Source organism: Fusarium phalaenopsidis (genome assembly GCF_050370095.1).
Source record: "Fusarium phalaenopsidis strain FUZ10S chromosome Unknown contig_32304, whole genome shotgun sequence".
NCBI classification, from domain to species: Eukaryota; Fungi; Ascomycota; class Sordariomycetes; order Hypocreales; family Nectriaceae; genus Fusarium; species Fusarium phalaenopsidis.
The window spans coordinates 2,976,239-3,003,106 of record NW_028145404.1 but is presented as its reverse complement, the minus strand read 5'-3'; the positions used below and the strand labels follow the sequence as shown (position 1 = coordinate 3,003,106).

At 53.4% G+C, this 26,868-nt stretch overlaps 5 protein-coding genes across 5 annotated transcripts; 3 read left to right on the top strand and 2 right to left on the bottom strand.

The window, feature by feature from the left end:
• Positions 1 to 1,209: 1,209 nt before the first annotated feature.
• On the bottom strand, positions 1,210 to 2,415 carry LRP88_10189 (uncharacterized protein; the record flags this gene model as incomplete). Its single annotated transcript, XM_083246655.1, has 3 exons — positions 1,210 to 1,864; positions 1,914 to 2,138; positions 2,213 to 2,415. 3 exons carry the CDS (start codon positions 2,413 to 2,415, stop codon positions 1,210 to 1,212), a joined length of 1,083 nt encoding a protein of 360 aa, XP_083097768.1.
• Positions 2,416 to 6,756: 4,341 nt separating this feature from the next.
• Positions 6,757 to 7,497, top strand: LRP88_10188 (AMMECR1 domain-containing protein; the record flags this gene model as incomplete). Its single annotated transcript, XM_083246654.1, has 1 exon — positions 6,757 to 7,497. One exon carries the CDS (start codon positions 6,757 to 6,759, stop codon positions 7,495 to 7,497), a length of 741 nt encoding a protein of 246 aa, XP_083097767.1.
• Positions 7,498 to 8,243: 746 nt separating this feature from the next.
• LRP88_10187 (P-loop containing nucleoside triphosphate hydrolase protein) lies at positions 8,244 to 9,020 on the bottom strand (the record flags this gene model as incomplete). Its single annotated transcript, XM_083246653.1, has 1 exon — positions 8,244 to 9,020. The coding sequence occupies one exon, from the start codon at positions 9,018 to 9,020 to the stop codon at positions 8,244 to 8,246; it is 777 nt and encodes a 258-aa protein (XP_083097766.1).
• A 3,329-nt stretch (positions 9,021 to 12,349) lies between these two features.
• On the top strand, positions 12,350 to 14,026 carry LRP88_10186 (pyridoxal phosphate-dependent transferase; the record flags this gene model as incomplete). The annotated part of the gene is made up of 3 exons (XM_083246652.1): positions 12,350 to 12,427; positions 12,484 to 12,759; positions 12,911 to 14,026. The coding sequence occupies 3 exons, from the start codon at positions 12,350 to 12,352 to the stop codon at positions 14,024 to 14,026; spliced, it is 1,470 nt and encodes a 489-aa protein (XP_083097765.1).
• Positions 14,027 to 14,445: 419 nt separating this feature from the next.
• Positions 14,446 to 16,728, top strand: LRP88_10185 (RNA-binding RNA processing protein NOP9; the record flags this gene model as incomplete). The annotated part of the gene is made up of 2 exons (XM_083246651.1): positions 14,446 to 16,545; positions 16,597 to 16,728. The coding sequence occupies 2 exons, from the start codon at positions 14,446 to 14,448 to the stop codon at positions 16,726 to 16,728; spliced, it is 2,232 nt and encodes a 743-aa protein (XP_083097764.1).
• Positions 16,729 to 26,868: the final 10,140 nt, after the last annotated feature.

Genomic DNA, 26,868 nt, shown 5'->3' with positions numbered 1-26,868 from the left:
TGCTGGAAGAAGAGCAGGAAAACCCTGGTCCCGTAACTGATGACCCCCCTCCCCTGGATCCTCTTTGTCGATTGCCTTTTCCATGCCTCGGATGCCATGTATTGTTGACCATGGGAATGTCGCCTTTGACACTGCCGCATACACGTACCCCGTACATGCAACATGATGTACATGTTATGTGCCATGTACCGCCCGCCGCTAGGACCCGCCGCCGACTCGGCGTATCTCATGAGACCCCTTGTCCCTTGGAAACCTCGCGAAGCATTTCCGCCAAGTGACCTTCTTCTTCCCTTTCCCTCCCCCGTATGCGCAGAACTTCCTTTTCCGCCCCCCGTAAGCCAGTCAACTCGAAAACTAGAAAAGGCTGTCTTCTTGGCAAAAATCCGGGGTTTCCTTTTCCCTCAGCCTGTGGCATGACGTTTTGTCTTTCTGATCGGACGACGCTACCCCGTGGCGTCACCTCTCACTCTCCGTGGTGAGATCTGACGTCCAGAGTCTGCTGTTTTATCACATCCCGCGCCGGAACGCTTGGGGAAGCTCAATATCTCGCTTCCTTTTACCGTCACGGTAAAAGGGTCGAATCCCCTCGAAGGAATCGAATGCAACTTTGAATTCCTGGCTCGGGCTGTGCTGTCGACACGAAGGAAGTGATCTTCGCTGCCCAAAGGTGGACTTACACGCGTCGTACTGTACACTCAAAACATGATATTCCTGCGGGCAAAATCGCCAGCCACGAGGACTTCGTTATCTCATGACGAATCTGCCCTTGCATGACGACAGACAGAGGAGAGGAGCCAACGATCCCGCTGCCATTGCGGTTTCATCATCCGCTTGCCCCGTCGTTGATTATCTCCTCTCTTCTCAGCCCGCTGAAATGAGACATTTAATCCTTTTCCAGGATCTTTTCTTTTCCCAATGTGAGCTTCTCCATTGACAAAAAGATCCCAGGCGAATAGAGAGGGGCGTAATCATGTTCATCATGTATTCGTCTTTATTGCTTGTTGCTGCTGTTGCTGAAAATGTGCCATATACCATTAACCCGCAATGCTTTCCCTCCCCCAACTCCTCCCACCCCCTTTCCAAAATAACGCCGTTTCCTTCGTGGGTATATACAGTCGTACAGGGATTGCAGACACACAGCCCTCCTTCCCCACGCAAGTCTGCTCTGATGTCGTCTTTTATATCACGCTCTTTTAGACTTCTTTCCCCTCACTCGCGCTGCCACCTGGGCTCCGTCGTCAGGTCGGCTTCCTGGGGAACGATCATGCCGTCGATGCTCTCGCGCGGGGTATCGCCCAGCAGGGCCTCGCGGTCCTTCTTTTCCTTCTCGGCCTTGGACTCCTTGCCCGCTGCTTCGTTGTCGTCCTCCTCCGGCACGGCAACTAGACCTCGGTCACTGGCCCAGCTGGTCGCTCTGCCGGTGCTCGCTCCTCTCGGCCGTGTGGGAGACAGTGTTCCCGACTCCTGTGGACCGACCTGACCTCCGGCCCAGCTAAAATCTCCGCTGCCCCCGCGGTCAGGCTTGCTGAGCGAGTTTGTCCTGCTGAGCGAGCCGCGTCGTGCCACATAGTCATCAAACTGAGTGTCTCGCTGGTGCGTGTACACGCTGGGAGTTCGGTCCAGTTTCCCCAACTCCACAGAGTCATGCTTGGAAGAAGCGATGCTTGACCGTGAAGATGCTGAAGAAAAGTGCTTGTCCATGGATGGACGCACGCCGTTCAGGGTGCTCGCGTATGAAGTGTCACGCTCAATATCGTCGTTGAACCCGAAAGGCTTCACATTGACAGGGTGGGTGTAATCGTCGTATGCGGAGAGACGGCGGTATCTGCGGATCGAATAGAAGACGAGAACGCATGAAGTGATACTAATGAGTTGTTAGCATGAATCCCGCGACACCCTTGGGCATGACTTACATGAAACCACAGTCCAGGCCGAGAGCAACGAGCGAGTAGTGCTTGTCGTGCTTCTGCACATAGACGACAATATCGAGGACAAGGGTAGCCAGAGCGCACGTCAACTTGATGACATGGGTAAAGAGCATCGTCCATGGAGTCAAGGCCTCGGCAAAATACTTGGCGATTTCGACAAACGTGCACAGCGAGGCGACGAACCATAGGGCGATATTGGTCGCTTCCCAACTGTTGCAGGGGTCCTTTGTTAGTGTCCATGTCTATGTGATTTGTCGGTGCAAGTTGAAAGGTCAAGAACTTACGCTATCTCAATCGCAGGATCATCGTTGTGTTTGTTGTCGTCCTTGTTGACCTTCATGCTGTCGCCCAGTCTCCAAGCAAAGAGTCCCATCATGGTCATGGACAGAGCCAATTGGAGGACCCAGGTCGGGAGTAGGAGCATGATGCGCCATTTGGAGCGGTCAAACTGCGCCTGCGCGCGATGGTTTCCGTTCAACATGTTCATTGTCGTTTGCGAGTTCTTCTGTCGAGCCTGGTGCTGTCTTGGTGTTGCCTTCTGAGGCTTCTTGTCCTGCTCGCTGCTTTCCTTCGACGCCGCTTCGATTAAACAATCTCACTCAGTCAATGGCGTTCCCAGTTTCCTTCTCTTCCAGAGTGTTCCAGCTCAATGGTTTCTTGGTCGTAGATAGTCGTTGCTCATTCAGCCAGGCTCTAGGTCTTGATGGTTGTCATGAACCTCTGGCGGTTGTCATAAATGTCTGGCGACGGTCATGAAGCTGTCGTGCCGTGCTCGCTGCAACTTGTGTGTCGACCGCGTCCTGCGTGAGTGCGAGTGCCCTGCGAAAACCCTCGGTCTTCGATGTTGCTTTGCGTTGCTCTGCTTACTCGTCGAGTCCAAGGCTTCGACCGTCAGCATCCCTTCACTGGGGGACCAGCCTTTTTATTAATCACGGCTGGCTGGTCGCGGCCAACGCCGCCATGCAACAGCCAGGTCGTTAGTCGAAGCCCCAAACCTCTCCCTCACTTGTTACTCGTCCCCGCAGCCGAGCTGGCTCAGCCCTCTTGCAGCTCCATTGCCATCCATGGCCATCCCATGGCGCCATGGTTGGGTAGTCAGGGATCCGATGAGCCACCGCCTCCACTGCTCTCTGGTTCATGGTCCATGCCTGCCTAGAACACTTGCGGCGTCGCGCCGGGTACGGGGCTGAAATTGGGCTTAGTGCTGATGGAGGGCTGCGGCTGAAATCTCGTTGCTGACAAGACTGACCAGCGCAGCGGGGGAACTTTGGAACAGCTCCCTGTAAGTCTCTGCTAATTTGCTATAATTCAAGGGCAGGGAGAGGCTCTGCAACCGTTGTTGCAACGGATTTGGCCCTTTTGGGGGCCTCCTAAATCTATCCTGTCCTGTCGTGTCAGCGTGCTGGTTCTATCCACATCTCCAGTTGCATACTCCGTACGGAGTAGTGAGCAACAGTGGGACGGGATGAATGTGCAGAATGTCTCGGGGTCTGCGGACATTTGCCAGGACCGGTAGGATCTCTGCCCAGAGCACGCTTAAGATTGCCGCCAGGGTTAAGCGCGAGGCTGCGCAGCTCTTTAGGGCACGACGGAGGCATTTTGGCGCCCATCGGTCGATCTATCCAGCACGTTTCAACAACGGCAAGGCTAAATTTGGGAGATGGTCGCAACTGACTGCCCCGGCTCGGAAAATGCCTCTTTGATTCCAGTGCGAGAAACACCCCGGACAACTCAGCCCTGTAAACTTGGGAGGGGGCGGGTCAGTGGAGCTGTTTTGAGTCGTGGGTCGGTGAGCAACAACACGACCATGATGGTGATGATGGGCAACGAGCAGCGGTATGAGATCAAGCTCAGGTGTTGGAGAGTCATGAGAGACCACTAAACTTGGAGCCCGTCTCATCACAACAATGCCTCTCAATGTCCAAAGAATCGGGCGGTAGTGGCTATGGTTGTTCCGTGCTTCCCGGCCGAAGATGCGACAAGTGTGGGGGCGGAAACCAGGGTGTTGTTGAAGAGGTTGGGCTGTTGTTTGTTGGTCCCGTTTTGGCTGTGGATTTGATTTGAGGAGCGAGGATGAGATCATGAGAAGCTGAGAATAGAAGCTTTCTGAGGCACTGCTGGAATGTTGAGATTTTGCGTCTTGTCAGTTTCTTGGCCTCTGGGAATAGCATATTGGCTCCATCCCCGCTTGGGTTGCCAGTCTGCCAACAGGGAGTTCTTTCGTCTGGAATGGCAGCTCAGGGCCACGAGATTGGTCGAGAATACGGCATCCTGATGGTCTCTCAGCGTGCCAATGCATTGTCAGGTGCGGTGCCAAGGGCAGACCAAGAAATGCACGGCGCTCAGTGCTTTTGCCGACGTCGAAACAAGGAAATTCCCTCCAATGGTAGGCGAATTGTGACAGCGAATACTAAGGGAAGCCTGTGGTCCGTGGGCCGACGCCCCGCTAGCCGCGAGGCTGACTGCTTGCTTGGGTCGCATCCCAGGGCTGATGGCTGATGCGTTGTTATGTGTGTGCGGTGCAGATCGCAGGATGGAACCCGATTTGGGTTTGAAGCGATCCAAACATGGCATAAGGAGCCCTGGTTGGTCACGGGACATGGGACACCGCCTTCTCGCTTTGACTCGACTTTGACCAGGCTTTGATTAGAATTAGAAGATATCATGATGTGGTATTTACAGCAGAAAACAATGAACAATACCTACCTTACTCAGTTAATCAACTGAAGACCAATTCATCTTGTTCATGTCAAACAATTTCAATTCGAGACTTTGTGGCCCACTTTCTCTCCCAAGTCCGAACCCAAGAGTCCGAACCGTGGACCCTTGCAGTCTCGCTTTGCTGACTGCTCTCGTCAGCAATGGAGCCACTCCAGCGAGATTGCTTTGTGGTACTGTACCCATCAACAACAAAGGCGCTTCTTGTCACAACATCATGCCCTGGCTGATGATTTGCAGCATTAATACATGTAGGTACGTCTGCATCAAGCATGACGCCCGTCCCTCGGAGCTGCCGTTCGGTCATGGCCGTCTATTTATTTATTATGATTCTATTCCGCGCCCAGGTAAACTATTGATTGATCGCGAATCTCATGCCCAGATTTGTCCTTGCTATCCTCGCCGTATCCCGCTCGCGAGATTCGGCTCACACTGCTACCGTCTTCCATCACCTTCCTCGCCAAAAACCCCCCCAGGCCGCAGTCGTTCGCAATGGGCAGGCCTTGCCACTATCTCCCAGGGTAGTCGAAGCGAGCCTCTGGAGGGTCTCAAGCGCTTAAGCATTCAATTATATGCCAGCGTCCTTGTTGGCCTGGTAGACCTTGGTCGAGTCGAAGGCGACCACGTTGCCGTCTTTGTCCGTCATGGCAGCAGTTTCGACGTCGACCTTGCTTTCTTGTCGTCGGACTGCAGTCCAATGAGTCAGTTGGGTGAAATCTCGCTTGAGAATGGGACCTGCTTACTGTTGGCCGCCGTGGCAGCTGTGATGAGGGTGACAAAGGTGAGGATGGAGAAACGCATCGTGAAGGAGTGTTGAGTGTTCTGGACACGGAATTGATGAAAATCGATGAATCAAAGTTGTCGACCGGCGACGTGAACGAAGAAGCTGGAAATGACTGAAAGGGACACGACCTTGAGAGGCTTGACTTGGGTAAGATCGATGACAGTTTTCAACAACTTCAGATCAACTGAGGGCAGCGGCTATTTGTATTCGATTCTTGACCATACGAACTCCTGCATTGCCTCTCTCGGATTCCATAACTCGAGACAGTGGTTGGTAGACATGAGACGAACTTGGGATGCACCATCTGGACCTAATCTCTAGACTCGAACAAGCCCCGGTATCAAAAATGCCCGGGAATAGAAGCACAACCTGGGGAATCAGTCAGATCTGGGGTGCAACAAGCTTTTTCCCGTATCCAGGGTCACACAAATGGACGGTGATGCCGCTCCCCGAGGTGAGGCATCGCGAGTCAAGCTGGCATGGCTGAAACATAGGGGGCTCGGCTTTGGAACGACGGGGTGGTGATCAAACCAGCGGAGGTGGACTATCCGGTAGCAGGAGGTGGAAAGGGGGGCTCTCTGCCGTGGCGGGTCGTCCGCGGCACTTGGAAAACCCTTTGTGTCAGGAGACGTTGCAGTGATGATGCCGTCATTGAGAGGGTGGTTCTTGCGGTCGAGACAACGGGAGCTCGTGATCCGGCTCGGTAAGGTAGCCGTGTAAGTAGGCCGCCTCACCTGCCAAGTCCGCTGAGCATTAGCGGCCTCTGCACTATTGAGTCCGGTGGAGTCCCTTATCGCACAGGCCCGTGATACGCCGCAGCTGGATCGCGGGGTAGCCCGATCACCTCACTCATGGAACCCAAACCTGCACTCATGATCACGGATAGACAAGCGGGCTGCCCTTTTTGAGTGGCCAGGACGAATACTCTAGCTCAATGTGTAACTCTGCCGCCCCATAGAAAGTCTGCTCATAACGCCGTGACCTTGTTATCACTGGGCGTTTTCAAGGCATCTTCCGCCCAAAGGGTTTCCCCCCGCAGCTAACACGCACGCCGATGGACCTACCCCTCCACCTCCTCCCGTCCCGGAGCCTTCCATCCTCTGCCAACTCTCCAAAGCCTCAAACCTCTCCTCCTTCACCTCCACCTCTCGCTCCTCCACGCTCTCTTGTGCCTCTGAATCCGGCTCCCAGACTCTCCGCCCTCCCATGCTCTTGTTCAGAGGCACAATTATCCGTCGCTTCTGCTTCCTCGTGTCCTACGCGTGGCTCTATCCCTGATAATCTCCTGACTTGCTCACTGCTTAGCCCAGCCCCCTCCTCTCTTCGATGGCTACCACAGACCACTGCCTCGTGTGCTTTGAGGCCCTCGATGCCCACCTCAACCACCGGAAGGCTCTGAATCTCGAGGAGATCCAGGAGAAACTGGCCCGTGCCAGCGCTCCCAGGGCTCTCGACGATCCCACCCTACAGCACCTTGCAGTCCCCGACACCAGCACCTCTTCTTCCTCCTCTTCTACTTCGCTGAGCGCGTCGACGCCTGCGACCAGCACTTCATCTCTACCCATTGCTCCAACCTCAGCCCCTCTCTTCGTCACATGGAACACCATGGAGGACGGCGAGGCCTCTCTCCGCGGCTGTATCGGCACCTTTGAAGCTCAGGACCTCTCCGAGGGCATTGCAGAGTATGCCCTCGTCTCGGCGCTTCAAGACACCCGCTTCTCGCCCATAAGAAAGACGGAGCTCCCATCACTGCAGGTCGCGGTGACGCTGCTCACCGACTTTGAGGAGGTCGACGACATGTTTGACTGGGAGATTGGCGTCCACGGTATCCGGCTCTCCTTCTACGACCGGGGCCGCCGGTACGGATCTACCTACCTCCCTGACGTGGCCTCCGAGCAGGGCTGGACCAAGGATGAGACTCTCTTCAGCCTCATCCGCAAGGCGGGCTGGATGGGCAGCCGGGGGCGCTGGAAGGACCTGGAGCTCAAGGTCACGCGGTACCAGGGCAAGAAGACGACGCTCGAGTATGCGGACTTTAAGAAGTGGCGGGATAGTCTTGAAGAGTGAGGGCGCATCTATCGAGAGGTGGTTGTAAGTAGAAGGGTAAGCTGTTGATTCTAGACCTAGAGGTCCGGCGTTTTTGGCGACAGGAGGGAAACAGCCCTCGGGGTGCCATTTCATCTCATTTGCTTTGAAAGGTAGAGCTGGGTGTGCTATCACGCTCAGCATCATCTCCCAATTCACAAACTATTCAGACATGTTGATCTCAGTTGCAGGTTTGACCCATGGGCACGCAGACGTATACCACGCAGTGTCCCAATTTACGATGTTCGTGTAGGCCAATATATCAAACTTGATGCAAGTTGATGTATTATTCTAGTAACCATCGATGCAAACCAAAACACCAGTCAACCTTGCTTTGCCAGCGCATCTTTCAAACTCCAGCATGGAAAACAATACTTTATGGACATGATCTGCTATTCTTAAATACGATCCGAACCAGAAAAAAAAACAAAACTCGCGACAGATATGACTTAGGACAATCCCCAGACAAAAAAGGGGAAAGAAAAACCAACAGAACTCGTGCAGATACAACTCCTCATGATGGGCAGACGGTGCAGCAACCCGTCTAGACAACGCAACCGTGAAAGCCAAACCCTTCCTTCGCCTTTACGCCGAGGTATCCCTGGTATATGATGATTTTGAGCCTTTGAAAAAAGTTCCTCCCGGGTTCAACAAACAAAACAGCCTTCTTTTCGTCCCTGTCCTTTTCAGGGGGGTTTTCCTCCACAACACACACCTTCTTTACAGCTTTACCAACACCGCAGGTTCTTCCAGAAGCCGCCGTTGTTTCTCCCGACGCGGTCGCCCTCGTTTAGATTCGGTCCGCGGACTCCCACGGCTCGCTTCTCGGTGTCGCTATCGGTGGGTAGTGGAGTCAGGGGCTTGGTCATACCCCGGGCGTTGGGCTCGGTTCCGTCGGGGCTCATGTCGGCGAGGCGGCGTGCCTCGACGACGCGGCGCACAACAAGGGCGAAGGTCTCTTCGATGTTAACCTCGAGACGGGCACTCGTCTCCATGAAGCCGCAGCCGCGCTTGCGCGCCCACTCCAAGCCCTGGGCGGCGGGGACCTGGCGACTCTCCTGGAGATCGCACTTGTTTCCGGCGACGAGCTTGACTGGGGGGACGGTGCGTGCGCGGGGCTCGGAGCGGAGGCCTGCGCGGTGCGCGCGGTCGGCGTTGTCGAGGCGTGTCTCGGCCTCCATGTCGATGAGGTCGTTGAAGTGCTGGAGGGCATCGAGGGAGTCGCGAGAGGTGATGTCATAGACGAGGAGGAAGGCGTCGGCGCCGAGGTTAGAGGATGCCCACATTCCGCGATACTCCTCCTGGCCGGCTGTGTCGGTTAGGGAGAGGTGGTAGGTGACGCCGTCGATGCGGCGCGTCACGCTGTACGAATCCTCGATGGTTGGGTCATAGTCGGAGGTCCATTGCGAACGAACGAGGCGCAGGGTGATGGAGGACTTTCCGCATCCGCCGTCGCCGCAGATGGTGATGGAGATGGGGACGGGAGGTTGTGTCGGAGCTGTCATGACGGGCGTGGGCTATTTAGGTTTGGAGTCGCAGTGCTAGGTAGGTAGCTTTTGCGATGGGAGAGTTTGAGGTGTCGTCGCGTGAGGTCGCAGCCCGCGCCGTTTGTGGAGACCAGTTCTAGAGTCTATCTAGAAACGTTTTCGTCGTCAAGATGTTTTGGGGCCAGACTAGCTTGGCAAGGGCCTTGGGATAATGCGCAAAGAGAAATCGTGATCGTTACGTCGTGGGGTGATGATTGTTTGTGCGTCGTCGGAAGCTATAGCCTTGTATGCGTGATGCCGTCGAGTATGAAAGAAAGGATGGGATGGGTCAAGCCAAGTTTATCGAGTCCTCGAGTCCCCGGTTCGGGTTTGTTTCTTGTTGGTGAAAGAGAGAGTGAGAGAGGGGGGAGGAGGGGGCTTTTTCTGAGACAGGCCAGGCCAGGGCGAAAGATGACGGATGGACCGACGTTGGGTTGGGTACGGAGTAAGTAGAGAAATAGCCTGACGCAGAAGCAAACAAAACTACCTAGCCTCCCTTGAATTCGAGCGAGTGTTGTAGCTCTTGTGATGATGGATTTTTTTAGCTTAATCACCACACCACAATGCGAATGGATGTCGAGAGATGATTCGGAGAAGAGAGAAGAGGAAAAAACAATGAGGAAGAAAAAAAAAAACGTTGCTTTTTTCGTAAAGTGCCCCCTTGTTCTCTTTTGCGGAGAATCGGCTGAGAGGACCGTGGTTAGAGTCGAGAATATGGGATGGGATGGGATGGGATGGGATGGGACGGATTGCAAGAGCTGCCCGTGCTGTGCTACTTGTGCCTGTGCTGGAAGCTAAGGTAGAGCTGGGAGGGAGGGGGACCCAGTAGGGGAGAAGCAAGGCAAGCAAAGCAAACTAAAAAAGAAGAGAGACCAGGGATCGGGACGTTTGTGGCGTCGGAGCGGGCGCGGGCAGAAGAGCAGGGGTTTTTTACTGATCAAGTCTCTCTGGGTCTTTGGGCAGCATCCATCTTGTGACTTCTCTCTCTCTCTCTCTCTTTTACAGAGAAAGTTAGTTGATGTCTCCGATGGACGGACCAGAATGTGGTCCCGAAAGGGGGCTACTTTTTTTTCCTTTTGGGCGGTTGGGGATAGCCAGCCATGGCCTAGAACCTTGGTGAAGGTCCCATTGAAGAGTTTTCCCTTCTCTCCTGTTCCCTTTTTTGCCTCTTGATTTCGTATTTGTCAAACTCTGATCAAGAAGCAGTAAGCTGGCCTGCGATCCTCCAGTTCCGCTCCGTGACATGGATCCTGGAAGCTGGCATGCCGTGATGGGATGTGGATGTGTGGGCAAGCAACAACAAGGGATGACAGTCATCAACCACATGGGAAAATCAGGGGCAACACGCACACTCGGACCAAGTTGAAAGCTGAGCTCTCTCCCGGATGCCGTTGACGCGGCCGTTTTTGTCTGTTTAGGTAGTCAGATCCGTCACAATGACGACTGAAACGTCCGTCCACCAGCTTGCTTGCTCTAGCTTGAACCTCGCGTAGGTGTTGGTGTTGGTGTTGGTGTTGGGCAGCCTCTAGACGCTGCTTTACACGGCTCCCCTTTCAAACCAAAAAACAAGCCAAGACAAGTGTGCCAGATCCCAACGGCCAAAAGCGTGTGGTGTGTGTGGGGGAAATAAACAACAACACCAAGACCAAGGCATCTCCATTATTAACCAGCAGCAGAGGAGAGCCCCTTGTCGCCCTTGTCAATGCAAAAAAATGCAACGCGCGTTTCTCGCTGGGCTTTCTTTCGTTCCTGGATACGGCAGTTGATCGACCACTCACCTACCTCGCTTGGAATCTTCAAACCTCTGAGTTGCAGCCGTTGTGGGGGTGGGCATACCAGGCTGGCTGCCGTGCATCGCCTGGCAGTCAGTCAAGTCAAGCCCTGCCCGTCAGAGATGAGCTGCGACGGTGAGGGTGGTGATGGGCGGGTCGCGGTTGATGCTATAGACTCGATCGTCCCCAATTGTTCCCTCCCCCAACTTGGGACCGGATAATGCCGCACACTCGGGTTGTTGAGTTGATAGACAAGCCACGGCGATGCCGGTTGACGCGCTTCGAGGTTGTCCTGTCCACCCAGCGTCAACTGTGTTAGGCAGTTGGTTGTCAGAGGATGCAAGCGATGTGATGGTCACGCATCATTGAGACTGTGATAGTCGACGCCCTGCCACCTGAGACCTTTTTTATCCTTCTACTGCTCAATCATCATCCTCTCCCCCTTCAAGCAAGACACCACCATCTCTCCCTTATTCCGCGTACCGCGTCTTGATCCCGTTCCTCGCGTCGACATGGTCTTCGTCCTTTCTATCGCTAGCCGCGTAAATTGACTTCCGCGCACGGACAGAGCGTCCAAGCTTGGTCACCTTGTTCTAAACACACTGGACGCATCCATCATCACATCAGGTATAAACGAGGCAGACAGAGAGATACGGACGGACGGGTCAGGGGCCTGGACCAGCTCCAGAAGGACGATCTGTCAATGCGACTGACACCTGGTGGCTGCATCTGTCTTGGGTCTTGGGTCTTGGGTCTTGGGTCTTGGGTCGATGAAGCTCTTCTTCCCTGTGCTTGACTCACTCGGTCACTCTCTCTGGCTGAGCCTCGAGGCGAATCACATCCCATCTTGGTGAGGCCACAGCCGCAGTCTCCTGGACCCTGGGGTCCAAGACAAGGATCTGAGACTATCTGGTCCGACTTTTCCCATGTGAAAGAGGACGACGTCCAGGTCTCCATGTGCTCAAAATGATGCACAATCATGCCATGACGGGAAAACCAGGCCCAGCTCGTCAAGATCGAACAAAGATTCGACAAGGGTAGACGCGGAATTGTTGGGAACCAACCGGCCGAGTCGAGTTGACGGCTGGCAGACAGACACCAAGTTCAGCTCGCTCAGACTCTCTCTGACTCTCCGCCAAGCCATGCGTTAACTACCTACCTTTTAGAGATGACCAACTCACACTCCATATCCTTGAGGATGGAATCCTTCATTGAGACAACTCACTCATCGCCCGTTCAGAGCCGAATCAAAGCTCGGCCTCATGGCTGTTTGGCCGTGTCTATTCTTCATCCGGTAAAGACTCGGTAGAACATTTTTAGGAAATCCCTCGTGTCACGAGACTTGCTTTGGTCGTTGTAGTCATAGTCCATCTCGCCATTCTTAGAGTTTTCGATGTCAACTTCTTCTGACCGTCTTCTTCTCGACTGTATCATAATTTTTTTGGGCTTCTTTGGCGCGCAACTCGGGATTCCTGGTAGAGTTTCCATCATCCACATCCATAGTCCTTCCCCCTCCTGCATCCGACCCTAGCCGACATGACTGCAACCAACGGCCGCCATCTCGATAACGGGAGCCCCTCCACCACCCTCCGTAGGGCTGAGGAAGTGCACGATGTAAGACACCCATCACGGGGGACTCTTGGGCTGATTGGCCGCTGACGTCACACCAGCTCATCGAGGCTGTCCGAGGTCTCATTGTACCCTTCATCAAGGCCGCCGACGATGCAGCGTCGCAGCGGGCCACAGGAGACCTTGCCCCAGGCGAGGCCAATGTCCTGGTTGACTTTCAAAAGCCCCGCGAACTAGTTGACCGGATCAAGTTCTCCTTGCCGAATGAGGGTCGGGGCAAGGAGGGTCTCCTAGAGATCATCCAGCAAGTCCTCCAGAACAGTGTCAATACTTGGGACCAGGGTTTCCTCGACAAGCTCTATGCGAGCACGAATGCGGTAGGTGTTTCCGTCACATAGTTACAACGGCATGCATACTAACTAGGGAATAGGTTGGCGTGGTTTCAGACATGGTTCTCTCTGTCCTGAATACCAATGTAAGTGACACTATCTGTCTATCAATCAGGGATGGTTGACCAACGTCCCCTAGCTGCATGTTTTCCAAGTCTCCCCTGCCCTGACTGTGGTTGAAAAGACCACGGCAAAGACCCTGGCGCACTTGTTTGGTTTCACTGGCCCACGAGCCGGTGGTATTTCTTGCCAGGGTGGAAGTGCTTCCAATCTGACTTCCCTTGTTGTGGCTCGCAACACTCTGTTCCCCGAGTGCAGGATATCCGGCAATGGTGACCGTGATTTCGTTGTCTTCACAAGTGCCCATGGCCATTACTCGGTTGAGAAGAGCGCCATGATCTGCGGTCTCGGCTCCTCCAGCGTGTGGCCAGTGGCTGTGGACGAACATGGCTGCATGAAGCCTGGTGCCCTGCGAGAGCAGGTTCTCCGCGCAAAGGCTGAAGGCAAGACACCTTTCTATGTCAACTCGACAGCAGGTACAACTGTCATGGGATCGTACGAGCCTTTCGAGGAGCTTTCCAAGATATGCAAGGAGTTTGGTCTGTGGATGCACATCGATGCCAGCTGGGGTGGCCCAGCCATCTTCTCGGCGCAGCAAAAGAGGAAGCTCAACGGCTCCCACCTGGCTGACTCTTTGACGGTCAACCCTCACAAGATGATGAACGTTCCTGTTACTTGCTCGTTCCTTCTGGGTCCCGACATGAACATTTTCAACAAGGCAAACAGCACCGCTGCAGGGTATTTGTTCCATACCAGCGACAGCGGTGACATTTGGGATCTTGCCGACCTGACCCTTCAGTGTGGTCGACGTGGAGACAGCTTGAAGCTTGCCCTTGCCTGGATCTACTATGGCGCTGCTGGTTTCGAGAAGCAGATTGACCACGCATTTGAACAGTCGGAGTATCTTGCCAACCTCATCAAGCAGAGCGACAACTTTGTCTTGGTATCTCAGGATCCCCCGCCTTGCCTGCAAGTATGCTTCTACTACGCCCCTGGTGGAGATTTGTCCGAGGACAAGGAGGTCAACACTCTCCGAACCAAGACCATGGTCGAGAAGATGATCCTCAGGGGTTACATGGTCGATTATGCTCCTGGGCCCAAGGGTAGCTTCTTCCGCGTTGTGGTCAATTGCCAGACGCTAAAGGGAACCGTCGAAGGTCTTGTCAAGGGCCTTGAGGAAGTTGGACGCGAGTGAGCATGAAAATCACTTGGCTCCATTTAACATGGAGAAGAGACTTGAATGAAGGAATGATAAAAATGAGCTAGAGGAAGAGGACCAGGATCTTCGCTGACTAGACAAGAGCTTAGAGACGTTTTTGTTTGACGATTTATGATTAGATCTAGACTAAAACAGTATAGAACGATTAAAGAAAAGCATGACGAAGTTTCTGACATGAAATAGATATTTTCATTTTTGAATGAAAGAGATGCACATGTTGTACCTCCGTATTCAAGTTGCTTTGTAGCTCCGTTGCTGTGTTATCTTATCGATAATCCTTATCAGTATCTCGAGCCAGAAATTTTTGGAAAACTTCTGGACCAGCAACCATCCGCCCCGCCAAAACTTCTCTTGAATTCAAGGCTACACGACAGTCTTTGAATTCACAAATCAACATGCCCAAGCCTAGAACGAAGCGCAGCGCGGGTCGCGAGGAGAAAAAGCGCAAGCGACGCGAGGAGGCCGAAAGCTACGAAGCCTACGAGAACGACTCGAAGCGCCAACGAACCACCGACGAGAACGGCTACCAAGATGGACAGGAGGCGCAGGAGAATGGCATTGGAGAGAAGGAGTTTTTCGGAATGCTCGCGGATGAGGAGCAAGAGTACTTCCGTCGCGCTGACGAGCTCCTCGAGCTGAACCAATTCCCCTCGGACGAAGAGCGTGACGTCTTCCTCGAGAACGTGTGGAAGGAGGCCGAGAACAAGGAGCTCAAGCTCGCCAGCAGCCAATCTTGCTCGCGGCTGATGGAGCGCCTCATTCAGCTGTCCACCACGGCGCAGAAGAAGCGCCTGTTCGAGGCCTTTGCGGGACACTTCCTCTCGCTGGTGCAGCACCGCTTCGCGAGCCACTGCTGCGAGGCCTTGTTCCTGCGGTCCGCGGGCATCGTGACAAAGGAGCTTTCTGGGTTTGTTGGGTTTGTGCTGGATACCAAGGGCGCAGGAGGCGATGCTGAGAAGCCCGAGGCTGCTATGGAGCATCTTTTCCTAGCGACGCTGGACGAGCTGGAGGGTAGCTTGTCCTATCTTATCACGGACCGGTTTGCGTCGCATACTCTGCGTGTCCTCCTGCTCATCCTCTCTGGCCGACCATTGGAAGACTCTTCGGTGCGAACTCTCATGAAGAGCAAGAAGAAGGAGAAAATCTCTGTCTCTGGAGCCGAGGCCGCCGACGAGGCCAACCAAGGCCTAAGGGCTGTGCCTCATTCGTTCACCATGGCGGCCAACAAGATTATCCAAGATTCGACAGCGGGCATGGACGCGACCAGTCTGCGGGTGCTTGCGAGACATCCTATGGGCAACCCTACGCTTCAGCTTCTGCTAGAGCTTGATCTGACGCTCAACAAGGGCGAGCAAAAGGCAGATGCTGAGCGACCGACCCTCCTGTTCCAACTGCTACCCGGTGCTCCCAAGTCCTTGAGCGACGGCTCGTCAGAGGCTTCTGAGTTCATCAACGGCATGATCTACGACCAGATTGGATCACGACTGATTGAGACGCTCATTACGCATGCCCCTGGCAAGGTCTTCAAGGCTCTCAACCAAAATATTTTCCTCCCCCGGATAGAAGGATACGTGCGGAACGATGTTTCGTCCTATGCAGCCATCCGAGTACTGAACCGACTGAGCAAGGATGATCTGGTACAGGCGGTTGAGCAAATCACACCAACCGTGCCCCAACTGGTCACAAAGTCGAGATTCAACGTGCTCAAGACTCTCTTTGAAAGATGTGCTGCTCGTGGCGCAAACGACGAGATCAAGAAGCTCAACAAGGGGCTCAAGGAGGGATGCGGAAAGACACCGGCTGACTTGGTTACCTACCTGTGTGGATTCAAAGATGAGGAGAAGAAGAAGAAGGACGTTCAGCAGCTGTCTAAGAACGAGTATGCTATTCAGTCTCACGGCGCCCAGCTTCTCACTGCGCTGCTCTCAATACCTGGGCCAGTAAAGGGCGTCCAGGAGTCTCTTCTCGCTGTTGAGCCGGCTGTACTTGTCCGTCTCGCCACTACTTCAATGCCTACCGTCACAGTCCTCACCACGGCTTTGGCAACACCCTCTTCCAACCCTGCCTTCCATAAGTCCATCGTCAGCTCTCTTCTCCCACACATTCACGAGCTTGCGGTCCAACAATTCGGCCACAACCTTATCAACGCCATTGCCGAGGTGCCTAGCAAGGGCAAGGAGCGTAGTGTGCCGTTCCACATGAAGGAGGCCATCATGGCGCGCCTTGGCGAGCACGAGGCAGAGCTTCGAGATAGCTGGATGGGCAGAAGCGTGTGGCGAAACTGGAAGGGTGACATGTGGAAGACACGGCGCAGAGACTGGAAGGTTTGGATGCGAGAGGTTGATGCTCATGTTGAGTCAACCTTGCCTCAGCGTGGACGAGCTGCTGAGAAGCAGCAGACTGCCCAAGACACACCCTCCAAGAAGGAGGAGCCGGTAGCTGAGGATAGGATGGAGGTGGATGAGGTCGTAGAGAAGCCCGAGGAGGCGGAAGAAGTCGAAAAGACTGAGGAAGTCAAGGAGAAGAAGAAGGAGAAAAAGGACAAGAAGGATAAGAAGGAAAAGCGGGAGAAGAAGGAGAAGAAGGAGAAGAAGGAGAAGAAAGACAAAAAGGAGACGAAGGAGAAGAAGAAGAGCAAGTCAGCAGAGGCTGAAGTAGTCGCTGAGGATGAGGAGTAGATATATTTCATCAGGGGATAGCGGTCATAGATACCCAATGTTGAGCCATCCAATCTCAAATTGTGGACATTTAGCTATTGCATTGCACATACTAATGAAGCTGTTCATGGTTACTGTACCAGTAACGTGCACTTACCCTATCCTTCAACTTCCATATCTTGCTTTCCTTTCCATTCTTCCCCACCTTGATGAATCATTACAGGCCAGCTTCAAGAGGGTTAATGCTTAAATCAGGCCAGCATATGTTTGATTAGTTGGCCACCTTACACGCAGCTTGCCTTCATGCCTCTTGTTGTCGTGCTGTTACCGCTACTTCCATCGCAAATTTTTGATGTGTGCTACACACCAAACAAACAGATATAAACCCAAATGCAAGCAACACCACGTGTGGACGACTATAAAAACCCCGTTCTCATCCCCTCTCGATCAGCATGTTTCTTCCCCATGCTCCAACCTCCCCTTGCTCTGAACCTTGGTCTTTGCCCGACTTTAGACATATATAACTCTACGCATCTTCCCACAACAGGTCTACCACCAGAGGAAATTCGATCATTATATACTCGCGGCCCCTTTACGACCACCCTCACGACCATTACACATCATGGCCCTATCGTGGAGATGCCGCCTCTACAGCTGGGTCCTAGAAAACACCCCTCTTGGCTCTCCCCAACAGAGAAACAAGCCGAGTTGAACCTGGTGACTGGTCCACAGAGACCTTGCGGCAACAGATGCAACCACAGTAGTTGACCCAAGTGTTGGGATCGGCGAGCGTTTGTGAACATCCTTGGTTCCGAGCATCTATAGGACGAAAGCTTCGAGTTGCTGTTGAGCACAAATTCCAACCCGCTCAGATTAAGCAGTGCATCTAGTCCTTGGGTTGTGCGTGGCATAGGGGTTTCCTGAGTAAAGGTCTTGAGCTCCCACGAAATGGCATTTGATCTCTGTGGCTCTGACGGCAGGCCATCGGGGTGACTTTTTATATATACACATCTCATCTCATCGACATGACGGATGCTTCGACTGTCGCCTTCGAAGAGCAGGGCGCAAATGCCTACCGACAAGGACGGCGTTACTTATCCTCGTCCGACAGAAAGCGATTCAGAAGATGACGACTCTTCTAACCCAGGAATCATGCCTTGTATGACAAGCATTAACAAGCTTCTTTCCGATGGTTAGCCTGCTAATTGAGTTCTTGGGTCGGAAAAGCGCTACGAGGAGTGCTCTCGTCGAAAGAGGGGCTGCAAGTAGGAACTGGTCTAAACTCCACCTATGAGAGGTGGCAAGAATGTGAAGGGGTGAAAGAAAGCAAAGTTTACGAAAGAATTTCATCGACTTCCTCGGGGGTAGACATGGTGCCTTGTACCACCAGCAACACGGTAAGCTTCGAAGTATAGGGAGGCATATAGCATGATGCTAACTAAAGGAATAGATATATATACAACCAAGAGATGAAGAATCAGCTCATGTTCGCGAAGACGAGGAGTGCCTAAGTCTCGGCTGCCAGTCTCCTGTTAGATGGGCTTTGTTGATGCCCCAGATCCTAGAGCCGTTGTGGTAAACGAGATTGAACGGCTAGAAGCCACAGAGGAAGAGACCAACCACAGATGTCAGGACATCTCGACAATTGAGTCTCCCACCCTTTCATTCTGGGCAGTCGATCAACTCTGTCACGCCGGGCAGTCCCGGGGGATCCATCTACTCTCCGTCCACCACTTCGTCGCCTTTGGCACACACAGAGGCGCCAGCCTTGCCTCACGCGCAGCCTCGAGCCAGACCACCATCCTCGCGCCCGTCTGATCAGATGACCCGCTATCAAGACGTCCAAGGCACTAAACAAGCCAAGAGTGATTGTGGATCTCGATCACTTCAACGAAGTCGTGGTCTCACTTCGTGACCCCTGAGGCCGAATGGGAATGTCGCCCCAAGTTTGCACCACAAGCTGATCCATAAAGCGTGGTCGGTACAACGAGGCTCAATGCGAATGCGTCGACTACTCGCTCTGCTTTAGTCAACTGCCCTGGAAAGTGCCCAAAATGCGCTGTGGCCTGCGCTAGAATGACATCGTCCACGAACGGGATCGCGGGAGAAGATGGGGGTTTTGTCAACCGCTTCGTGTTCCTTGCCATTGATTGCTGTAAGACGGGGATCATCGGGGGCCGTTGACTTGGATCTACGATGGCAGCCACAGCAAAGCATTGCTAAAATGGTCTAAGAGTGCCAACCTGGTAGGCTTATCTTCTTTTATATATCGTTGGGCTTTGGATGTCCCAGAGCCGGAAAGAAACTTGTTGCTGGAGCCTCGAGAGGAACACTTCATTCCCAACATCCCTCACCAAAGCTTTGTTGGTACAGTTTCCCATCTATACTATATATCGCCACCTCGCTCACGTTCTACACCCAGCTAAAGTGCTGCTCTGCTGGGTTCCTTGATACGAACGACCTAGGCCTGCCGTCCCTTCCATGTCTAATTTCGACTGCTGAACAGTTCCTGAGGCAGAGTGCCCCAACTTGAAATCGAGAAGATTACAATGACACAAAGACGAACACTGTTGTCTAAGTTGATTCGGCAGAACCGGCGGGCCCATCAGTATCTTCCCACCGAAACCCTGTGTTACAATCATGTTGGCAGCGGTGTGAAGCATCAGCCTGACATAGGCCGGTTTTACAAAACGGCAACGGGTACGGATACCCACTAACTGTGTGAGGCGACAATCAGAGATGTCACATCTTCACCACGGTGGAAGCTCACTTGGACGGAAACCCTTTGCCTCAGATTCCGTGCCAGGAAACCTGATCTGCAGTTTTGATCTCCCCTGGGGTTATGCCAGACCTTCGTTCCCGCAAATGACCCATTCGCGATTACATCAAGGCAATGGTGGAAGAACATGGACGAAGTCAGGATATCTCTCTCCTCCCCTAAGTTCTACGACTCAACTCGACGTCGGTGATCAATATATATATATATATGTCTGGCCTTGCTGATCTGGCAAGAATTCGGCATACTTTGTTGGGTTCTACTCATCGGGCTTTTGGATATCCGTCTAGGATCACCAGTCTCTCATCAACTCTTACTTGCCTGAAGCCAGCAACTACATGGGGAGTCACCTGGTCCGCAGGCCCTTTCAAAATTCACCGCTGAGCTCCGTTTCATGCACTCCAACACCTCAGTATATATATCACTAGTCCCAGGTTGGAGCTCACAGGCCAATAACTCTGAGGCTAGGATTCCTTAGGAATGCCCTCTGGGCTCATGACTTTGACCGATACTGTTTCATCAGTATATATATCACGGTCATGGATATAGAACTCAAACTCAAGCGCGCCTCAATTGTCGAAACAGGCGAGAATTGATGCCCGCGCCTAGGTTTCTGGGGAAGTTAAAGAGGACCCTGATTTGATTTGGGAGTGATCTGAGAAGGGAGATTGGATCTCATGTCTGTCAGTATGTGAGACGGCCAGGTTCATCGGCGCCCATCTCACACTACATTCAGCTTTGAAGGAGATGCGCGACGCTCGGAGATGAGAGTTGGGTTCTCTACTCCAAAGAATGAAGGTAACACGCCACGATCCGACGAAGTCTAACAGAACACCCCGGGATCATCAGAATGTGCCGTCGACTCCAGATAATCATCGAGAATGCCTTCGCAGGCTCATGGTTCGACCAGAGTTTGCTAGGTCTGAAGTTCATCCTCAGCGTTTGCAGTTGGGATGACGAAACAACGAATGGGATCACACACAACTGTGAGAACATCTATATAACGACACGAGAAGGACCAGATTCTACCTGCATCTAAGCGTCGCCAGACTTGATCATTATATCTCCATCTCCAGTCGTTGTTGGGGGGGGTGGTTTGTGCTCTAGAGAATGCCGAAGCAGGGCAATATCGGAGCTGAGATGACATCTTCACCATTCACTATCATTTACGGTCATCCTCTTATCTACCTGGCTTTCTCCAGTTCTCGAATTTCGCTTTCGGCTTATATTTACCTTTCAGATCTCAGCTTGAGATGGATGCTAGATGGTGGAAGAGAAGTATCGTCAGCTGTGGTACTTCCTCCATCACTCGCTACGTCTCTATCAGTGTTTGCGCAGTCGAATGGGCCACAGGTTTCTTCCGCGGTCGAGACATGTCAATGGTAAACCGCCGACACCCGAGCTTACAGATACAAGGACTTCAATCCCTCCTAGGAACGAGCCAAGAGCATGCAAACAGTCCCTCGCAACTTGTTTGAACTAAACAGTCATTGTTTTGATTCCCCAGGGCCTCCATACGCCAAGTACTTGGTAGAAGTCCACACCAACTACACAGATTTCATATATAACAATTTGGGAACCTAGGACGACAGGAAGAGCACTGGACGTCCGGTGCATTTTGTCACTAACTTTCAGCAGAGCTGAATGCTGCGCAGTCTCTTCTCTTTGATCGCTGGTGATGCAGAGGAGCAGCAGATGGTGGATGAACAAACCATGAGCCTGATGGAATCTCAATACCCTCCCTTCAGTTTTATATACAAAATGTGTTTTTAAGATAGCTTCCCCAGGAAGATGATCTCGCGGCTTATGGTATCCAAGCCCAAGAACAGTCCAACTATACATTCACAGTCACAGAGGGACAACTGCACATCAGCAGGATCAGTGGCATAGCATCAAGAACTAGGTCGAGGGACAAGGGAATTCCCCCCTCTTAGGGGATCTCAGCCCTAATTGCATCTATGCCTGGGAGCTCCATGGTGTGACCGAACGCGACCCGTGGAGAGATACAATCTCGAATGCGCAGCAGTCGCTTTGTGTCACAAATAGTTACTTAGACATACTGGGCAGGACTCGACGCGCTCACTGTCCAGGAGCAGATAGAGCGCCCCTCTGCATTATGCCTCTGTTCTTACCTTCACCCTACAAGCCGTATATAGAAACCCCTGCAATCTGCTCCTACGCAACATGAGCCCTACCGAGATCCCCAAGGGCCTCGTCGGGGCGCGCCGCGGATGACTCCCTAAGCCACGAAGCGGACATCGCCATAATCAACTGCCACCATGTAAAGGACCGAAAAGAAAAGAAGAAAATTATCTGATCGCGGCTCACACCCAAGTAAAAGGACCCCATTCGCATGTTTCCAGATGTGCTCCGATATCGTTGCTCATGGACAGCCCGCCACGTCGTCAGAAAAGCCTCCACCCCCCTTTGGACGACGGAGGCCTCAGGGGTAGAAGGAAGCCCGAGCAATGATACAATATCACTACTTTCAAATGCTTTGAGATTCCCGTGTGTGATCACTCTACATGTGAAGATCAATACATGATGCCATCGTCATAGCAAGATGCCAATCCTATGCAGCTCTATGGTGTAATTATCTAAGCCCCTGAAATCCATCCTGCAGCATAGACTAGGCTTCCATAGTATTTGCAGTTTCGTACCTCTCCGATATAGCGTGAGTTGTTACGCAAGCAGACTTGCCCATATCTTCTAAGTGTGAACCCAAGTGATGTGAAATGCCCATAATCACCCTCGATTGGATCTTTTCAACTCGCCATCGGGAATCCCTAAAGCATATGCAACGTGCCTCTGATAAATCGCTCAAGAGTCTAGTCTATCAGAAAGTTGAACCCCAGCGCCTCTTGTTGGGGATGCTCGAGTTGTCCATTGCGCCCTATCGTGATCGAGTATCAAGTTCAAGGAAGCCTCCCTGCGATATCGAGAGTTCCGAACATCAAGCAACATCCTGGCCGGCCCGATGTGAAGTTATTACGCGGATGATCCAGTTCTGCCTGGCTTGGCTTACGATTTGTCTTCGCCTTGTGAACAAACCGGCGGGACCACGCGACTTGTTGGCCTTCGCTTATGCCTCTGACGAGTAGTACAGCCGAGTAGAAGAATCAGATCAATCAGAGGCCTTGTTGAGGGGTTCCAGAAGATAACTTAAAGCATGGCGCCGGTGAGGCGTCGATTTAGGAATGCAAGAATCTATTTCAAGGTGAACTTGGCAGGAACTCGGCAGTTCCGGACCCTGGAGTCCAGCGTGCTTCACCTACAACAACTTCTCGGTCCAGCGGGGGACAAGATACACGAGACTGAATTGTCACCTCCCTGAGTCTCGTGTTTTATGTCCCCCACCAGTCAGTATACGTCTCTGGTAATCCCTCGACGGAGGTTTCCTACTGCTGTGGATGGCGCCCAGCAAAAGTCAACTTTGTCTTTTGCAAAGGGAGCTTCGCCAGTCGGATCTCAGGGTCCATCTAGGCCATCAAGGGGCTCATGCTGGGCCTGGCATGTCTGAATCTTACTGTAGATGGTATGAGGGCAGAGGCCGGTGGCTCAAGGTCAAGATCAAGAGTGGACGGTCGGTGGGCAAGATCTCGCCAATCTACCCGGCCTCATCGCCCCAACACCATCTCTCCGCGGTTTGCCTCGGGCACCTCACATGTTGTCTGTCACTGATCGAGTCTTTGGCGTGAGGAGATACAGTACGCGGCCGTGATAGGGTTCTCGGGAGAAGAACTCTCGAGTCCAGGTCAAGGGAACTTTAGTACCCAAGAACATCGAGGCGATTCTGATGTAATTCCACCCGGAGCTTGGAATTGCCGTGCAAGAAGGGTGCTTGCTACTCAACCAAGCGAGGGGATTACAAATCACAATCCCTTCAACTGACGGAAGAGAGTTTGGAGTGATAGAGGGGACGCCCGTCTAACTGTTGAAGTCGCCACGACCGGGAACTCGCGCTGGCGGCCGCTCGCCAAGATGGTGGTCTGCAGGCTCCAGATTTCTGGAACTCAGTTGGCAAGGTTGCCCGGCCCTGCCCTACCCTGCCCTGTCTGCCTGCCAGCTTCTGTCAAACCTCGAGTTGCAGTTCAGGAAGATCCGGGGTAGCGGCGAATGTGCACGCGTACAGTAGCACGCCGTCGCCTCTCACCACCCTTCCACGCGACAGCGCGTCCCATGACAGTCCTGCTGGGTTGCGTTACAGCTTCATCATAGCGACATCAGCGGTAGATCATTGGATGGTGTGCGGGATCTGCGAGTAGCGCAGAGATTAACTCTCGGAGACCCTGGGGACGGGAGCCAATGCTGTCGGGGCTGGCGACGTCATACTGAGGCGTCAGGTCAGTTGCGAAGTCGGGAATAATGAGTTGGGATGGGAATGTCTGTCGACTTTGGCCCAGGACGCAGGTAATTCCCATCATGATCAAGTGTGGCTTGTGAAACGAGAGCTCGGCGTGGCGTGAGGCGTGGTTCAGGGCGCCGAGGACAGGAAACTTGGCACATCACGCCCGAAACGAGTCTAGCATGAGCTTTGCTGCAACCAGGGGGGATTTGTTAGTGCAGCTTTGTACCTCCGTGTACCAGCTCGTGGTCCTCAGCAGAGAATCATCACAGCAACTCGGGGAATGTGTGCCGGAGAGAAAGGTCCGGGCTAAAGAGGCAGGGATCCAACCACAACTCATAGCCAAGGAGCAACAAGAAGTTCAGGATCAAGGAAAGCAGGGCAATCGTTCGAGGTACAATATCGAAGCGGGATATCAGACCAACTCGCCTGATTGATTCTGTTGCTCTGGTTTCACGACCTGCTTCGTAGCCGTCGTGCATGTTTGCGGAATGCATCCTATGCATGAATGTAGATGTCGGAGCCTCGGGCAACAAGAGGGGTATCGGTCAACCCTCTCCTTGAACCGCGCAATCATTGCGACAGGTTGACCGCCGTCTTACGGCATAGCATGGCCCGCAATTTGAGCATGGGGATGAAAGGGAAGGGAGAAGAAGAGGATGTTTCTCTGATTGTGGTGAATATGAGGATGGTCGGATGCGCTGGGAGCTTGTATCAAGAAGGAGCTGCGTGGTTGGTCGCTGGAGATTCGCGGGAAGGTAGCGCTGATGGCGGTTTCCCAGCTAGAAGCTTTTAGGTCAGGTCGGCGGGGTCCATCCATCTACACGCATCTCCCACGAGATCCTAGCCCAGCCCAGCCTGGTTCAAAGATTCAGTTTAATCCGGTTCAATCGTGGAGGGTGAAGCATCAGCCTGTCACTTGCGTGTAACTTGCATTGCTTTCCTCGTGGCATTACAGCCCAACGATGGCCAGCATCAACACCTGATGTGTACATGCCGAATTCACGGTCATCCACGGCCCCGATACCTCTCGGGCGCTAGGAGAGAATCACCAAGGGCTGGCTGACAACTCAAATGATCGTCATGGGCCGTCAGGAGGAAGTGGATGGCCCTGGCCCCCACCGTTCTCCAGGGCCTAGACCAGCTCCGTCCCTTTCTATGGGGCCTTGGCCAGCTTGGGCACACCTGCGGCGCGATTCCCTGCCAACGGCACCGCCTGTCTGGATCACCCATTTCGCCTTGGTGGTGTCGGGACCGATGGTATTGCGATGTGAGTTCCTTTGCTTCAGCCCCTCAACGCTCTCCATCGCTACTAACGCGTCCTTGACGATGCCCTGATGCGGGAACAACGTCGCTGGATCGAGGAGCAGCGTCTTATCGATTGATTGCTGCAGGGTACGGTACGAAGCCCAGTCCCACCAACGGCTCACCTCGCCATAACTTTCCCGCGCCATGCCGTGCTATTGTGCCATGGAGGCCAGACAATGCGACGAAGCATGCACGGATTCGGAAGCTGAGGAAGTGGCAGAAAACGGAACCGGCTGGAAGTCCAATGGAGCAAGGGGAAAACTCATGGAAAACAAGGAACTGGGTCGCGATGCGGCACCTAAGCTACCATTTCCCTGGATGAACGTCCCATTCTTCTGCACCCATTGCTGTCTGTGCCGGACAAGCCCTTCTCTGGCTGACTACCACGCAGGGTTGACATCTGATAGTGCCAGTCCCCCAGTCGGAAGAGTTGCTCCGTCCAGTTCACGTTTGCCATGGTGGATTTCGGATGGGAATGGACCAAAGCAGCCGATTGTTTGTTTTGATGGTTCTTTCTCTGGATCACGATCTGGGAAGCCGAGTCTACAAAACGTGGGTTCAAGGAGCAGTGTCTTATCGGCCGATGGCCTAGTCTCACTGCGATGGGAGGGCCGCGGCAACCCAGACTGGATAGCCTCTACCAAGAGATTATGGAGACGAGAGTCAAAGCCCACGCAGCACGCTATCGGTAGTCTGCAGAGACGGGACACTTTTCCCCATCGTATGGAGGCCACTCCACCTCCTCACCGGGAAAAAGGAGAGTCTGCCTGACAGATCCTAGACATGCCGGCAGCTCAGGATGCTAACGGGGTGCCTTGGTGCAATGCAGCACGGCCTTGCACACCGGGCTCACTACGGCGAGTGCGGTGCCAATGCAGATGGAGAGAGAGTCAGGCCAGACGGGTTTTGGTTACTCAAGAGTTCCGGGTGAGACCGCAGGAAAATGGCAAGACTAAGGTTGTGATAGAACGGCATGGTGACAGGGATGCCACCCGAAGGGTTCTTTTAAAGAGAGTTCTGGCACAACGCAGAACTATGATTGCAACTTGGCGAAGGGGATGTAAGTTCTGATGAGCTTCAACTGCAAGACAAGACAACCTAGGCAAGACAATGGAACCTTGGATGGCATGGGCGGCCGCGCACTTTGCAATCCTCTCGCCAGATATGGCAACGGCTGGGGGAGAGCTTGCATTGACAGTGAGGCCCTGTCTTCTTTCACCCAGGCAAGTCTGGTTCGCAACTCCCCGGCTCGGCCTATTGACCAAGCCAGTTTCGAGGCGTCCAGTGTTAGATGCATGTGGCCTGGCGGAGAGGACCAAATCCTATGCAGGGCGACTTGGACTGCAAGACCTCAAGCTCAAGGGCGTCTTGTGTGGCTTTTCTGCATATTGCCTCTTGCTGCCGTCCCGGAATATGGCACAGTACAGTAGCAGATGCAGACATGCATGGCATTCGTTCCCGTCGCCATCTTCTTGTTGTCCATCCATCCCGACTTCACCCTCCAGCTTCCTTGAAGCTTGGGTGCACCAAGGTCAATCAATGGTGGTGCAGCGGCTCGCGCTGGGGGTGGGCCGAAATGAACCACTCAGGGGTGGTCGGAGGTGGTCCGGCGGGGCATGTGCAGGCCTCCTGGTGGCTCCTGGTGGCTCTAGCTCTCGATACGGGGCAGTACATGTGCCATGGCTCAGGCGCTAACAGCGACCTTCTCATCGAGATCGATCGTCATAGCTAC